This window comes from Molossus molossus, unplaced genomic scaffold (assembly GCF_014108415.1).
Source record: "Molossus molossus isolate mMolMol1 unplaced genomic scaffold, mMolMol1.p scaffold_m16_p_16, whole genome shotgun sequence".
NCBI classification, from domain to species: domain Eukaryota; kingdom Metazoa; phylum Chordata; class Mammalia; order Chiroptera; family Molossidae; genus Molossus; species Molossus molossus.
Genome location: NW_023425351.1, coordinates 25,173,385 through 25,190,125, shown reverse-complemented (window position 1 = coordinate 25,190,125; position 16,741 = coordinate 25,173,385). Strand labels below are relative to the sequence as shown.

General features: G+C 37.8%; 1 protein-coding gene across 1 annotated transcript in view; it reads right to left on the bottom strand.

Annotated features, from left to right (window-relative positions):
• The window catches only part of PREX2 (phosphatidylinositol-3,4,5-trisphosphate dependent Rac exchange factor 2), a 238,748-nt gene that overhangs the window by 167,658 nt on the left and 54,349 nt on the right, over positions 1–16,741 (bottom strand). Inside the window, exons 2-5 of the mRNA XM_036263944.1 lie at positions 8,947–9,018; positions 7,238–7,360; positions 4,441–4,545; positions 1,007–1,108 (exon numbers count right to left, since the gene is read on the bottom strand). Of these exons, the coding sequence (XP_036119837.1) occupies positions 1,007–1,108; positions 4,441–4,545; positions 7,238–7,360; positions 8,947–9,018 (402 nt within the window). The remainder of the gene's footprint in view (positions 1–1,006; positions 1,109–4,440; positions 4,546–7,237; positions 7,361–8,946; positions 9,019–16,741) is intronic.

Below are 16,741 nucleotides of genomic sequence, written 5' to 3'. Positions count from 1 at the left end.
ACATTTATTTCTCAAAAAGTAAATCAATAAGTGAATACCAGTTAATATATCTATAGCATTTCTGAGTATTTTAAAATTTGAATACCAAGTAATAATATATTAAAATCAATCAGAATCAAATATATATGAATAATAATGGCTAAATTCATACGCACACAAATACACATATACATAAATGTATATATTCTTGTAGGTATATGCTATAATTTCATCATCATCATTATCCTTTCTGACTCACAAGGGAAAACCCAAGGCTTTAAGAGACTAGATCATGTGCTGTCATACACCTGTAAGCAGAACACTCAAAATGCCCATGTTCAACTGCCACCCCAAACTACCTATCTTGATTTTCAGATATTTCTATATCTAGAAATATCCCTTTCCAGAATTTCTATTCTAATCTAGTCACAGGCCCTTGCAGTGCGAGCAGTAATTAATACTCTACAACATGTTTTTCATAATAGAAATGTTGGTCATTACAGTGTCCCTTTGACCATTAGTGAAATATTTCTTATCTTCAGAAGCAGCGTGTTTCTGACACTCATTCTGTGCTCATCACTTACTGTCCCATGTGACCCCCTCCATTCCCTATAATAATGATTTAAAACCAGGCTCTAAAATTATGTAACTTTGACCTTCACTTCATTAGCATCAGTGTTAAAGTAAATCAAAAAATACACCAAGAGAGAACTTACTTAACACAAAGAAGATAAAGTACTATATAAACTGGTCATAATGTACTTGATGGGATCTATCTTGAAACTAAAGCATTTACTCTAAATGAAACTCAAACAAATATGTTTTCTACAAAGAGTATTTTTTATTTCTTTTCTTAAAAGATTTATTTCCTTCTCCATATATAAATTAGTGACAAAATAGCCATTTCCCCCCAATGACTACAATATGCCCTTTCTTTAGAATGTCAGACTACTTAAAATTTTAAAGATCGTAAGCAAAATATGCAGGTACAAGGAAAATGCTACAATAAAGTAAATACATAAAATACCTTCAAAAGGAGGGGGTACTTGCATATTCTTTGTATTGGTGTTACTAAATATCCTTCCAGGGGGACATCTGTGTTCTTCCGTCCTGCAAGTAGCATGCAGTTCTGGGGTGGAAATAGATATAATTAATTATATTTTTAAAACCTGTAGCTGTAAAACTTTCTTCTGTCATGAAATGTTCTGCTGAAAAGTTGTGAAAGCATGTCTCTATATAGCTTCTTTCTCATAGACGATCACATTCAGTCACAAATAACATTTCCAGGAAAGAAAGAGAAATACTTTTGCCTTTCATATTAGTTACAGAAGCCAAATGTGTTTTGGATCTAATTAATTCACATGTATTATCCTGAGTATGAAGTCTGAGGAAAAAGATAAAACAGAGATAGAGATGGAAGAATGGATAAATGGATGGATGGAGGGAGGAGGGAGGAGTGGATGGATGGATGGATGGGTAAATCCTAGACAGATACATAAATGTGTCTTCTTTACAAAGGGAGGTAGCGTTGTTTGGTAGAATAAAGACAGCTAGATTCTATGTAGGCTCTGCCACTGACTAATGATGCAGCTGGATTGAGATACGGGACAGTCTGTTTTTTCCTCACAGCAACAGCAATAGCCAGAGTATCATTATTCTGGGGCCAGTTTCCTAAGCCCTGATTCCTATCCTACAACACGCAGACAGCAGGTCACACACACACGTGAACAGCAGGAGAGGAGCCTGAGTTCAGGAAATGACGTTTGTATAAGGGCAGCATGCACGTCTGACCACTGCAGAGGAGGAAGACAACGTATCACTCAGGCTGTTCACGATACAAACATTATTTAAAAGATAAGGAGAACAAAGGCAGTCAGCTCCTCTGCTCAGAAAATGTGCAGGGAGCCCTGGCTGGGTGGCTCAGTTGGTTAGAGCATCATCTCATCAAAAGATTGGGGGTTTAGTCCCATGTTGGGGCATGTACAGAACTGACAGGTCTCAGAGGGGAGGGGGTGGAAGAAGACTAGAAGAGATTAGCCAAAGAACATGTATGAAAATATGCCATGGACACAGGCAACAATGTGGTGAAGACTGGGGGAGGGGTCGGCAGGGGCTGGGTGGAGGGGAAAAATAGGGGACATCTGTAAGTGTGTCAACAGCAACAACAACAAAAAAGGAAAATGTGCAGAAACATAAGAGACCCATGGTGAATTGCCTCCCAAGACAAACTTCTAAACAAACAATAGATCAAAGAAATTACAAAGGAAACAAGACATTTTAAAATACTGAATGAAAATGAAAACACATGTCAAAATTTATGGAATGCAAGTAAAGCCATATATAAGGCAAAACTCATAGCTTTAAACACCTATATTAAAAAAGATAAAAAGGTCTTAAAGACTCTCAGCAAACTATGAATATAATGGCATTTCCTCAACCTGTTAGAGAACATCTACAAAAACACCTACAGACAACATCATACTTAATGACAAAAAGCTGAATGATTTTTCCCAAAGATGAGAAACAAGGCAGGAGTATCTGTTCTTACCACTTCTATGCAACACTGTACTGGTTCTAGCCGTGTAAAAGGCAAGAAAAAATGAAAAAGTAAGACATCCACCTTGAAGAGGAAGAAGTGAAATTTCATGATCTTACGTGTAAAATATCCTAAAGATTCTCCAAGTATTCTAGAACCAATACATAAATGTAAATCACAGGATATAAGAATCTAGAATACACCAGATACGAGAATATACAAAAGTCAGTTAAATTTCTACATACTAGCATCGAACAATCCAAAAGTGAAATTAAGACAATTCCAATCACAACAACATCAAAAAGAGTAATATATTTAGGAATAAATGGAACAAAATAAGTACAAGACCTGAATAGAGATGTCTTAAATACGACAACAAAAGCAGGGCCATAATGGAAACAATTTAATAAATTAGACTTCAACAAAATTTAAGACATTTGATTTTCAAAAAAAACCAATATTTTAAAATGAACAGACAACCACACACTGGACGGAAATATTTGCAAATTATATAACTGATATAGGAACTGCATCCAAAATAAGGTTATAGGTCAATATAAGATAAACATTGCAATTTAAATATAGAAAGAGATTTGAATAAGCATTTCACCAAAGAGAATCTATGAATGGCTAATAAGCACATGAAACCATGCTTAATATCACTGGTCATTAGAGAAATGCAAATAAAAATCACCTTGAGATACAACTACGCACCGACTAGCATGGCGGTAACGGGAACTGAGAACGCCATGTGTTGGCAAAGACAGAGAAACTGCGAGCTTCACATGCTGCTGATAGGTATGGCACAGTTACCTTGGTAGTTTCTTAATAAGTTAAACATAAACTTACTATGACCTAGCAATTCTACTCTTAGTATCTACCCCAGAGAATGAAAATATGTGTCCACACAAAGACTCGTACATAAATGCTCATAAAAGCATTATTCATGATAGCGCAAACTAAACATTTCCTGACTTATCTACACTAACAGACATCTCTCTCTGAAAGGACCTTTCACATGCAGTATCATTAAGGTCCATCAGTATCAGTCGCTTGTTGCCCCAATGTTTATAACTGGCGATGGAGAAACAAAAATGATATATCCATTCAGTGGAATATTATTCAGCAATAAATATGAGTGGAACATAGATACACACTACAACAAAGATGAAACTTAAAACCATTGCCTCAGTAAAAGAAGCCAGATTTAAAAGGTTTACATGGTGTGATTTCATTTATATAAAACCTCCAGAAAAAGGCAAATCTATAGAAACAGAAAGCAAGTCAATGGTTGCCTGGAGCTAGTGGTGGGGGTGGGGATGCACTATCTTGGGGGTAACAACAATGCTCTAAAACTGGATCATGGGGATGGTCGATCCACTCCACACTGTGCTAAGTATCACTGAAGTTCACACTTACAGTATGCTTCTCACTGGAAATTAAATCGTCCAACTAACTGCCAAAATACACATTTATTTGTCTTATGCTAAAGCAATTAAATATGCAGTTTTGCTCTTTCTACGAAAATTGAATAAGGAAAGTATATAGAAGAAAGACCAATTTTTACATTTCTTTCCTGCCATACCATGATTTGTTACTGCCCTATTCAGAGTTCTTACCAGCGGTGAAGGAAACCCTAGGGAGCGAAGGACACAAAAGCAATGATGAACTCGTATAAATGTCTGCTCTCACTAGGAACCTGTGGGTACCACAAACAATTCAGAACCCACCAGGAGAGGGCATTATCAGTGTGTCCCTGCATTGCAGCCTCTCCCAACTCTCACCCCTACATTTCTCAAAGGACTTAAGCTTCCTAGACTGGATATGTTCAAAGAGCAGCCCCATAAGCGGTTTCTACACCACCCTGAGGCTATTCCTCAGCCTATCAGATAGCAGCGTATGGTAACACAGAAATACATACTTACCAAAAGAAATGTCCGGATGGTTCTAATTTTGTTCAGTTCAAGAAGCAATTTTTGTGCCTTCTCATGGTTACTACAATATTCATCATAGATACGAAACTTGTCTTTCTGTGAATGCAAGTGAGAATAAGTTATTAGCCATATTGAAATATTAACCTGTGTGATGTTAACGAACAAACTCTGTGAAATGTTTACTTTGCTTTAAGAGCTATACTGTATGTATGTATAAATATATTTTTTTATTTCTTTTCCCTGATTCATAAAGAATAGCCTTGGAAAGAAGTTAGACATATTGGTTACAGTCCAATATATATGCTGTGTGCAAAACAGGGAAACGAACCAAGTGGTAGAAACGTACAGAGAAGAGCCCCTAGCTTTGCTGAGAGGATTCAGATACAACTTTAAAAGGGAAGTAACATCAGAACAAGGTCCAGAGCGATGGATCCACAGCTCCCAGGCAGGGCGAGGGAAGGAAGTATTTTAGGTAGAAGGAAAGTGTCCGCCAGATCATCCCGGACTCTGGACACAGCACTCTGCAGTCCACAGGCAGCGAGCTGGGCTGTGTGTTGAAGAACACTGACAAGTGGGAGACTATTCAGCAGCAAGTGACTCAGACCAGGAAGCCACTGCATATGAGAGGTCATTTCAGAAAGATATATGCTAGTATAAAAAATAAGGAAATAGTAGCTGCATTTCAATAACTGTCGGAGTGCAAAGAATTTACAAATTTATGTAACTCCCAAACACAAAACTAGGACTACCAGGTGGACTGCAAAGGAGGGATAGGCAGTGATTGGCAGATTCGAGATTAATATAAAGATTTTCTAACAATTAGGCTGTCACAGAGAGTGGTCTAGTAAAAACAAAACAAGCAACCTTCACAGATGCTAGAGATGGGACACCTTCAAAAAGCAAGAACTTCTGCCATCATTATCTCTAAGTTTTCCTCCATCTGTAAGATTTTCTCTAAGTGGCTATGATCAATGTCTATCAAAGCAGTACCAATCAAAGAGGGAGACAGAAAATATATTGATCAAATATTAGAACAGAATGTGTAGCCCTGGCTGGTGTGGCTCAGCTGGGCATCATCCCATGCACAGAAGGGTAGCTGGTTTGATCCCCAGTCAGGGCTATTGCCCAAATTGTGGGGCTCGATTCCCAGTGGGGGCTGTGCAGGAGGCTGCCGATCGATGTTTCTGTCTCACATCAATGTTTCTCTCTCCCTCTCCTTTCCTCTCTCTCTAAAAATCAATAAAAATACATATTTTTAAAAGTGAGTTCCCTAAAATTTTAAAGACACCCAGTTAGAAAGAAACATGGAGTGCTATTTTATATAGCCAGTAGGAAATATATTGAATTATTTATTTCAAGAGACCGTATAAACCAGAATACAACAATGTCAGAAACAGTTTAGCTGACTTCATGGAGGACGGATTGATAGTGTGCTACAGAGGAAACGGATGTCATGGGGGAAGGTTCCTGTGTACAGCCCGGAACTGAGACAGCGACCCCGCCCACTGGCTGAAGACTAGGATTCTCTCCTGAAAGGGAACAGGCTGGGTTAAGAGTATACAAACATGCCTGGCTTCCAGCCGTTCATCTTCCTCCACCCAAGGAGCCTCTCGCTTTAATATAATTATGGAATATTTTCTAATTACAAAGATAACATATACAGAGACTGCTCACTGCATATAGAAATACAGATTTAGAAACTACATACATATAGGGTGGGGGGTAGTAAGGGGTAAAGGGGCCCAAATACATGGTGACAGAAGATGCTTTGACTTTGGGTGGTGGGTACACAGTGTAGTGTACAGATCATGTATCAAAGAAATCTACACTTGAAACCTATATGACCCTACTTACTGATCAGTGCCACATCAATAAATTTAATAAAATAATATTTTATGAGTAAAAAGAACAAAAAAAGAAACTGCATATAGTTACCTTTATAAAAAACGAAATAGCAATTAAAAATAAACAGATTGATTTTAATGATAAAATACTCTTACCCATTTTTTAATAGAACATTAATTGTACAGCATTTTGATAAATATGGATTCAAATTAGTACTCTGAAAATTGGCACCAGTGGAATGGTATAAATGACACTTTTTTTTAGATAAATGCTGTTTAGTTCTGAAAACAATTTACACTCTACAGGTGGCTTTCCACTTTGCAAATCGATTGCATAAATTATTTCAGCTACCATGTCCAAAGAGATAAAAATAATCATACAAACATGAGGTATAATCTGAAATAGCTGAGTCCTGACTGGTCCTTCTGCACTGCTCAGTACCCCTTTCTGAGAAACCATCCTTGAGAGGAATTCAGACACAGACGTTTGTGTACCTAGAGTGACCGGGTTTGTTCACCTCCAGGTTTGTCACCAGTTGATTAATAAGGGAACATTCTGACTGATCAAAGGCTCCACATGCCATTAAAAGAGTAAGACTTTTATGCTTCAAAAGAGAAATGCTCTATGTTTGAGAGAAACATAAAATCCATTCATTATGAACAGCCTGAATATTCATTAGAATTCAAAGCTAGAGAGGATGCGAAGAACTAACTTGTTGGGAAAATGAAAAGGCTGTTTATTCTTCACTGAATAAAATGGGTGACGTGAGGCCCTCTCCCCTTTTCTGGCTCCAAATAGGAGATTTCATTGGCCTTAAAAGACCCCAAACTTTTGGTGTCAGATTTTACTTCTAATGCTGAATTCCCACATCCTACCAGGCCAAAAGCTAAACCTTAACATGTAAAGGGAAAGAGTTTTTAAAATAAACAGAAATGTATCCTACAAAGTGAAGGAAGCAGGTTCCCACTTCTTGCAGAGGATTAGGTTCAGGATGTAAGCATTCTTCCACCACTTTTAAGAATTCCTTATGTACTGCAAGGATATCTTCAATGTTTGAGAACAGAATCTGTAAATAAATAAATATGTGAGTAAGTGTAGTAGTGAAGCGAGTTTTAAAAAAATAGTCTATGCAAGTATAGTATTATTATTATTATTTTTTAATCCTCATCCGAGGACATTTTTCCATTTTCAGAGAGAGTGGAGTGGGAGGGAGAGAGAGGAAGAGAGAGAGAGAGAGAGAAACATCAACGTGAAAGGGACACATCGAGTGGCTGCCTCCTGCACAGCCCTGACCCAACCAGGGCTGGGGACAAACTGCCACCAAGGTACGTGCCCTTAGCGGGAACCGAACCACGGTCCCTCTGGACCGCAGGCCAACGCTCTAACCGCTGAGCCAAACTGGCCAGGGCAAGTATAGTATTCTTGTCCAAGCTGAAAACTTCAGTGGAAAGCTATCCATCCCACATCCATTCCTTCCTCCCACCCAGCGGGCACAGTACCAATTTTATCTGGACATCCTCTCTCCTCCCACACAGCTTTGGGAACCAGGAACCTATTCCTGGCTTTCAGGGGAAGCCTGAGTGGCTGAATCCAAGCATGGGCCCCACCCCATTAACACGATTGGGCTGCAGGTAGAACAGTGCAGGCAGATTGGATGGCAGGCTTTTTAATCCCAAGAAGGGTACCCTGGAATGGACAGCCCTTTGCCACCTCTGGAAAGGTGCTTCGTCTTTTTGCAGCTGTGGGAGGAGCCAGTCCAAGGGCAGAGCTGACAACCTGGATGGCAGAGGGAAGAGCTAGAGAGAGCCTGGCAATCTTACTAAGCTCCCTGAGTCTCGAGTCCTGAGCTCTCTCTTCTGTCCAGAGAGCCAAAGTGTCTTCAAGTCAGTTGGAGAAATACAAGTCTTTTGCAACCAAAAGCACACAAACTAAAATACTCCCATAGTTAGAGAATTTGAATGTTAGTATTTAACTTATGGGGAAATAGAGTAAGGAGAGCCAATAAAATCCTTGGAAATTTTTTTTATTTTCAGTAAAGTAAAACAAATTAGCATCAAAAATAAATATCAATAATGATTTACACAAGGTAAATGAGTAATAATAAATACCACAATTCATTTTCATTTGCCATCCTGCTTTTGTTCCCAAAGCTCTTCTAAATTATCCTCCCCTACGGTCCAAAAGGAAATGCTTAGACATTTCTTTCCGCATTGCAGATATTACGCGGACTTGCTTTTCTGCACCAGCGGACCATCCAAATCGTTTGTTCTCTGTGATTAGAGACTGGGAGCCGCCTCTGCCCACGTCCCATGGTCCTGAAGCACCTCTAGCCACCCCTCCAGTAGCTCAGCTCCTCCCTCACAGACACTAAGGTTCCTGGTCTTGGGTTTTTCTTTTTCTTTTTGAACTTTCTCAAGGCCTTGGCAAAAAACGTCTCTACTATGTACTCTACTTCTACTCCATCCTCTTAATCCCTGTTTCTTTTCCCAAACTCTGGTTTTTCTTTTTCTAACGATCACCCACACCAGGGGATGTCACAAGAACTGAGGCTGGGATGAAGAGAGAGAGAGGAGCCCTGAAGAAACACCCCCCAGCTGAGATCTCGTCCGGGGCACCTCGTGTTGGGGCCGAGGGCTGGCTGTCCCTCCTCACCTTCACTGTTTCCTCTGTGACATTTTTGTCAACTTTTGATGCTGCACACTGGTTCATTCGGTGTAAGAATGCCTGCACAGAACAAGAAGAGATGGTATAAAGGTAACATCAGGTTAATAAAATAACTGTGTTGATCAAACTTAACATTTTTTTACAGAAACCAAAGTTTAAAAAGTCCAATAATTGTTGAATATGATACGTTTATTATAAAAGGGGATTCCTTGTTCACTGTTGCTCCTACCTGGGAATTATATTTCCCTTGTAGTTTTGGGTCAGGGCCATAGAGATCCTGTATATATGAATTAAATGTATCCCCTGAAGTCTCAAAGTTTGGAGGTAAACATTTAGAGTCAGATGTTTCCTAAACTTCTAAGTCTTGTGAAGCACAAAAGACCAAAGTCTAATGAAAAAAACAAATGGAATTTCTAGTGAAAAACAAAAGGGCCATAAGTTCTGAATTAACCCTTTTAGAACTGAGAGACATTGAGGAAGGGAGGGAGAGAAAGAGAAAATGACTCTTCAAGAAGAAATGGAATGATGTCCCTTCCCCATTATCCTCTCTCCCCCAAGTTTTAGGAAGCCAGGATTTATATTTCTGAGATCAGCTCCGGGTTCTGCATATCCCTGTGGTGGAAAAGTAAATTCACTGGCATTTAAAAAATCTGGACTCTTCTTGATGGTCATTAAGCTATGACCCATGGCTAAATAAGCTATTATTTTTGCAAAGAAAAAAAAAAGTAGAATGAGTTATTTATACTGAGCCTCAAAAGAGAAAGTTTAGAAGATACTTTCCATCCAGTAAAGGTAATGTGTCCTCAAGACACTGTCCTTTAACTATCTAATGCCCAGGTGAGACCATTCTTTCTCTTGTCTGTCTTACGGACTCCACCACTACCTGCGAAGTCAGGGTATAACTGAACAGGGCACCAACTCCCCAGGGCATGCAGAAGCTCTAGGGAATATCTGGACATTGTATCAAAAAATTAAGATAAGAATCCTATTTCTAGCTCACCAGGATTGGTCATGATGTTCCAAAAGTATCACCCCCAAGACATTGCTAGTAAGAGTATAAAGTGGCACAACATTTCTGAGAACAGCTTGACAACATATCTTAAGTTTTTAGATGGGCATTCCCTTTAACTCACAAAGTTAACTCCAGAAATTAATCCTAAGAAAATATTCAGACAAGAGGTTTCACTGTCTCGTTGACAAAAGTAGAAACATTGGAAATAACATAAATGGCTGTCAAAAAGGGAATCATTTAATATATTTTCATACATTAAAATTTTAGAATACACTGCAAAAGTATAATCATAAATGGAATACTATAAAAGTGTGTGTGTGTGTGTGTATAAAACAGTTGTCTCATTACATGGTCACACATACATATATACATATGCATACAAGCATATATACTTATATATTCATGTGCAATGTCAGTATGTGTGCATCCTGAGAAAAAATATGTAGTATATACCAAAACACAAACAGTGGTTACCTCCAGGTAGTAGGAAAGTATACTTCCTAATTTTCTGAATACTTGACTGTGAGCATGTTATAACTTTTGTAAAAATAAAAACAAAACTATTTGAGCCCAGCTGGTGTGGCTCTGTGGATTGAACATCGGCCCATGGACTGAGTTCCCAGTTCGATTCCCAGTCAGGACACATGTCCAGGTTGCAGGCTCGATCCCCAGTGAGGGACGTGCAGGAGGCAGCCAATCTCTCTACATATAAAAAAAATTTTTAACTTTTTGAAAGAAACAAAAGAGCCATAAGCTCTTACTCCTAACATAAGGTTCAGCACCACTTTTATTCCTGAGTCAACCAATTCCTGTTTTGTTTTCTATACCTACAAAGCTACATCAGTACTAATAGCTTCAATAGAACAAAATAATTCAGCTGAATTCAATAAACTGAAACAGAACATATTAGATGTTACCTTAATATTTTGATTTAAAAATGGTGATACAATTTTTTGAACTATTTTCTAAATTTGCATTTAGCTGGCAATGGAAACAGCGGTTTTGAATTTCCTGACTTTAAGTGTCCATTTAATCAGTATTAGTCTGTTTAATTTTAGTTTTGTTTTTCTTGAATATTTTTCCACATACTCATACCAAAAAATGTTCTTTAGACTTTTCCATTTAGTCTTAAAATAACATGGGTGGTTTAGTTGCCTGGTTTACATTTCAATATTGACCACACAGTAAACAGGTAACCTCTCGCGCTAGCCAAGCTTAAACTTCGAGTCTAGACTTATAAACCTTGTCTTCATAAACTGAACTCAGTCACATCCTGAAACCAATAAATTAAAGTAAGGAGGTGGTAAAAATGATTCAAAATATGAGGTAGAAGGGGAAATACTAACTAATAAAGTAAACAATTTCTTTATCTGACATTTTATCTTTCTCATCCTCTGTGACAACATGGAACTTTCTGCTTAACTGTATAGGAAAGAAGACCTGGGACCTACTAGCATTTCTGACCCAGTGTTTATTTTTCCCAAGAGCCTCATTTTACACAGGCAGATTTTAGATAGTTTGTTGAAAGTGCAAACTTATAAAAACTGGTTGACATTTTTTTTTTTACAAAATGTGTAGGTCTTCCCTCTTGAAGTTACAGATACATAACATGTGTTCAGAATCATCCTTTAACAACCAGTATCTAGAGAGTTCTTTCAAACTTTGGTGATTGGGGCATTCAGTCTTTCTTATATCAATCAAGAAAGCATTAATACCCTAAGTCATAAAATCAGGGAGTTCATATGCTATTTAGCTCTGCATTCAGTCATCCTCACTGGTCTAGAATTTCATCACAATTAGATCATCTTCGTTTTGATTCAAATATATTGAAAATAAGTACTGGAAAATAGCTTTTGATGCCACTGGTGTTCAAACTTTTTTTTTTTGTGTTTTTTTTTTTTTTTTTTTTGGTGTTGTTGTTTTTTTGGTATGTGCCCCTAGCGGGAACCGAACCCAGGACTCTCTGGTCCCCAGGCCGATGCTCCAACCACTGAGCCAAACTGGCCAGGGCAGTTTTCAAACTTTTTAGTGTGTTTTAAGACTTGGAAAATTTCTTCCAAATGTAAATTCCCTGGCTTATCCCCGGGTCTGCTTCAGCAGATTAGTTCAGGACCCAGAAATCTGCATTTTGAGCAAGCTCCCTAGAATACAAATCTGCATTCTGATGCAATTGGTCTACAGACCATATTTTGATGACCATTCTTTTGGGTTAATTCTTCCAAAGTCTGAAAAAATAGACTTTGAGAAACAAATAAGTGAGTCTGCATTAAAAAATAAATAAATGGGTTCATTTATTTTACCTTGACTTGCAGCTGTCAAACTCCCTCTATGTACAACACCCTCTCATTCAGCCACTTGGGATTACTAACACCCACTGGAGGACCCAGGCTTCCAATAATGAAAATCACAATCTGGGAGTAAACAGTTCTTAATACTCTCTGAAGGCTGGGGAGACCAAGAGACAGGTAAGCAAGCTGAGAGGGACTGTCACCTTTGGAGAAATGACGCTCACAGGTGCCCTCCAGGAACCTTTCAGCTGGCAGGTGTATCACATGCACTCACTCACCAGCACCCCCTTAACCTGAGTCTGTACAATGTATTCCTAGTGTCACTCCAGACATGGCTGCCTTTTTCCTGCCCCGAGAACAGAACTTGCTCCACATATCGTTTTCCTCTTATCACGTATTTGGTAAAATATATCCAATGTTATGTATTAATTAAAGATTAAGGAAGCAAAAAGTGTCACAAATTTGCTACCAAGAAATCAAAAGAAGGAGGAAAACTCATTAAGATACAGCAGAGAGATGACAGCAGCACCCTTTCCCCTGGTCTGCCCACTGGGCCACTGATAGCTCAAAGGTAATGTCCATGATGAGCCTTACTCTCAGAATACACCTGCTGATTCCTAGGTTCAGTGTACTCAATGATGTCTCTCAACTTAGTTTTGTCCTTTCCACCCTTTTCCTTTGTCAGGTACACACAGATCTCTCAAAAGGCCCACAGATTTTAAGCCTATACGTTTAATTCTTGCCTATACTTGATGCCAATCTGAATTTTATAGGCAGTAAACCTTATTACTTCTATAAATATTCTACATTCAGAATGATCATAGCAACAACTTGTGATCTTAAAAATGTGGCGATTTCAAATGTATAGAGATAGGTAATTTTTAAATATAAAGGGGAAAATTTAAGGGAAGGCCACACAATTGCAGGAAACAGTATACTCATTTCATGAAATTAAGTGAAAAAAATAAAAGTAAATATTTTACTTTTACCTCTTGAACTTAAAACAATATTATCACATCAAAATTCTTTAGAAGATAAGGTATTCTGTTTTGTCTTCCTGAATGAAAAGCAAAGTCCTAATAAATGAACAAGACTTGTCATTTGAGTGTGTCTTAAACACCTGGTTGATGGTGGTACTATTTTATTGGAATGGAGAAGTCTGAAGAAACAGTAAGTTTGGGGTGAGAGAATTAGTGTGTGAGTGTGTTCTGCCAGTGTTGAGTTTGAGATGCCTATTGGACACCAACGTGGAAATCTCAAGTAGGGAGTTGACTGTATCAACCTGAGGTTCTGAGGAGAAAGCAGAGCTGAAGGTAGAGTTGAGGGTCCCCGGCCCAAAGACATAACACAGGGAAAGTGCACACGGAGAGAAGAGACAGCTGGCCCCAGTGCATTGGAGAGAGAATAGCAATGGAGAAGGCAGCAGGTTCCAGGACAGAACCTTGGGGCACTCCAACATTTAGATCAAGCAGAAGAAGAGAAACCAAAGAAGCCATAAGGTAGGAGAAAACCCAGGAGAATGTGGTATCACAAAAATCGCAAAAGCGAACAGCAGAGAGGGTTTTCAGAACGAGGGCGAGGTCAACTGCTTTGACAGTGCGGAGAAATCAAGTAACATATAAACAGATACATGGCTTGACAATACAGAGGCGGTCCATCACTGGTGATTTTGACCAGAACAATTCCCAATGGAATAGAAAGGAAAAAATTATATTAGGAAAAAAATGAGAACTATTAGAAAAAAAAGTCAACAATGTTTCTGTGGTGTGCCAGACACTGTTCTTGGCAGGGGTTCTTAAATGTTTTAGTCTCAGGACTACTTTATACTCTTAAAAATTATGGAGAGCCACAAAGAGCTTTTATTTATGTATGTCATCTCTATCGATGTTTAAAACACTAAAAATTAAACCTAAGAAAAATTTTAATATTTGTTATCCAATATCTCTATCGATGTTTAAAACACTAAAAATTAAACCTAAGAAAAATTTTAATATGTTATCCAATAGATTATTTCTAAATGTATTGAAAATCAACAATAAACCCATTACATGTTAACCATACATAGCATATTCTTAAGAAAAATAGCTATCCTTTTCCAAAATAATTTAATGAGAAGTGTAGTACTGTTTCATATAATTGCAAATTTCTTTCACGTCTAGGTTAATAGAAAATCGCTAACTTCTCATAAATGCTTCAATTTGTTGTGATATGTTGTTTGGAAACATATCTCTAATATATAGTTGGAAAAGAGAGAAATGTGTTCATTAATATTTTCAGATATTTGTAGATATTCTTCTTTAATACAACAGCAAAACTAAATAAGTGGTAGTTTCTTGAGGTCAGTAATTATGTGGAATCTGAAACCATATCAGTGAATTTTCATACTCTGTTCCATTAAAACCCATTGACCTATCTTGCAGTTTGAAGGGATCTTTTATCCATGTGTGATTTTATATATTTTTTAACATTGATTAACTAAGACTTATGCAAATTTTTAAAATATGAACAGAGTCTATTATATATTATTTAAAAACTACATCTCATTAGTTAATATCAATATCCAACTCATTAGGAATGTCTTTATTAGGAAATCGTCAAGCTCACAGTCATATATATAAATTCCCCAAAACTCTAAATTCACTTGCAATCCTGAATTTATCACCATTAACAAGTATATTCAGTTGTTTTCCTTGAAGTGACAGGCTCACCTCATTGTCTTTTGAGAGAATACCTGCCAAATACCTCAATGTCTTGATACTGAAACCACAGTTTGCCTCACAGTTGTTACTTCAAGTAAATATGGTGCTCCATAGCAACTCAAACAATCACACAAATTCTTTCCCTGGAGACAACCATAATACTCGAATATGCAGAAGTGCTTAGGTCTACTTCCCATTTCATCACATAGAATATTTAAAAGACATGTTCAAGAGTCAAGATTTAACAAAATTAATAATTTTTACAGCTTTATCAAGAATTTTTAAAATTTATCTTTATTGCTGAAAGTATTACAGATATTCCCCCTTTTTTTCCCATTGACCCCCCCTCCTCCCCTCTCCTGGGCCACCCCCTGCCTTTGCTACACTATTGTCTGTGTCCATTGGTTATACACATATACACGTAAGCTCTTTGGTTTATCTCTTCCCACCACCCCCTTCCCTCTGTGGATCGACAGTCTAGTAAAACTGCCATTCTACCTTCGCCCACCATGAGTGGGTGACAGTGAAGCACACAGTGACCATTAGTACAGTTTGGTTCTGTGACCCAATTCACACTAAAGCATCAACAGTTTTACACACATTTGCTTTTGCTCCATCAGTGCAACTGTCAACACTGGAAAAAAAAAAAAAAAAGCAAATAAGTTTCAGTCTACCATAAAAGTAGTTTTAACCTTACAAATCTCCTGAAAGGATTTCACAAAACTCCAAATGTCTGCAAACCACACTTTGAGAACTACTGTTTTAGGCATATAGAATCTATTAATAAACAAAATAGTCAAAAATCCCTGCTTATATACTATTGGGAGGAGACACATAATATGCAATAAACATACTTGGTATATTAGATAGTAGGTGTTAAAACTGAGCAATAAATTTACCACAATAATAAAAAGGTATCTACCTACACACATTTGAAAACTCATATAATACCTTGCAATAATTCCCAGGCTTTCCAAGATATCTGGGACCCAAAATTCATCACCGTAAATCTATACCACTTAATTCTGTTATTTAATTAAACTCGATCTTTCTCTTGTTACATTTATAGCATCACTTTTCACACCAGCCAAAGCCACCTGTTCTCTTTCCTTCCTCGACTGTGTTTCCTTCACTCTATTCCTGTCAGCTCCCACTCCATGCATGAGACCAACAATGGGAGAGGATGCTGTAACCTCCCTCTACAACTCCCAGTCACCTCCGAAGATAAGGAAGCAAGTCGTCTTCCACTTTATTTTTACAGCCAAGCACTTCAGACTCATTTGACTAGGGAACTAAGGAAAATTAGAAACACAGGGAAATTACAAACCATGATACTTTTTTTTAAGTTTAACCATAGTTTTATTTGGGTTGGAAACATTTTTATGTTTCTAGTCTTAACTTAGAAATGTAATAAATAAACAAACTTGCATTGTTTATATAGACATTGTCAGAAGTGGGACCCGTAAGAGAAGAATCCAGAGTAGCACTGGGAAGTCAAGTTGAAAATTAAAATTTCCTGAGAATAATAATTATTATCTGGCTATTTATTATTCTTAGAACTATAGATATTTGTATAATTATCTTACACTGAAGGTCCTGGCCTAGATCTTCAGGTCCCATTAGTGACTTCTAGCCTCTTCCTTCCTCCACCCTCTTTTGTAGTCATACCGTTTCCCATTCTGGACCACAGCCCAACCACAGCCTTCCTGCTCCTCCCCAAACATGCAGTGCTGACTTCCACATTGGCACCTTTTCACCACCTACTTCCTCTACCTACAAGACTT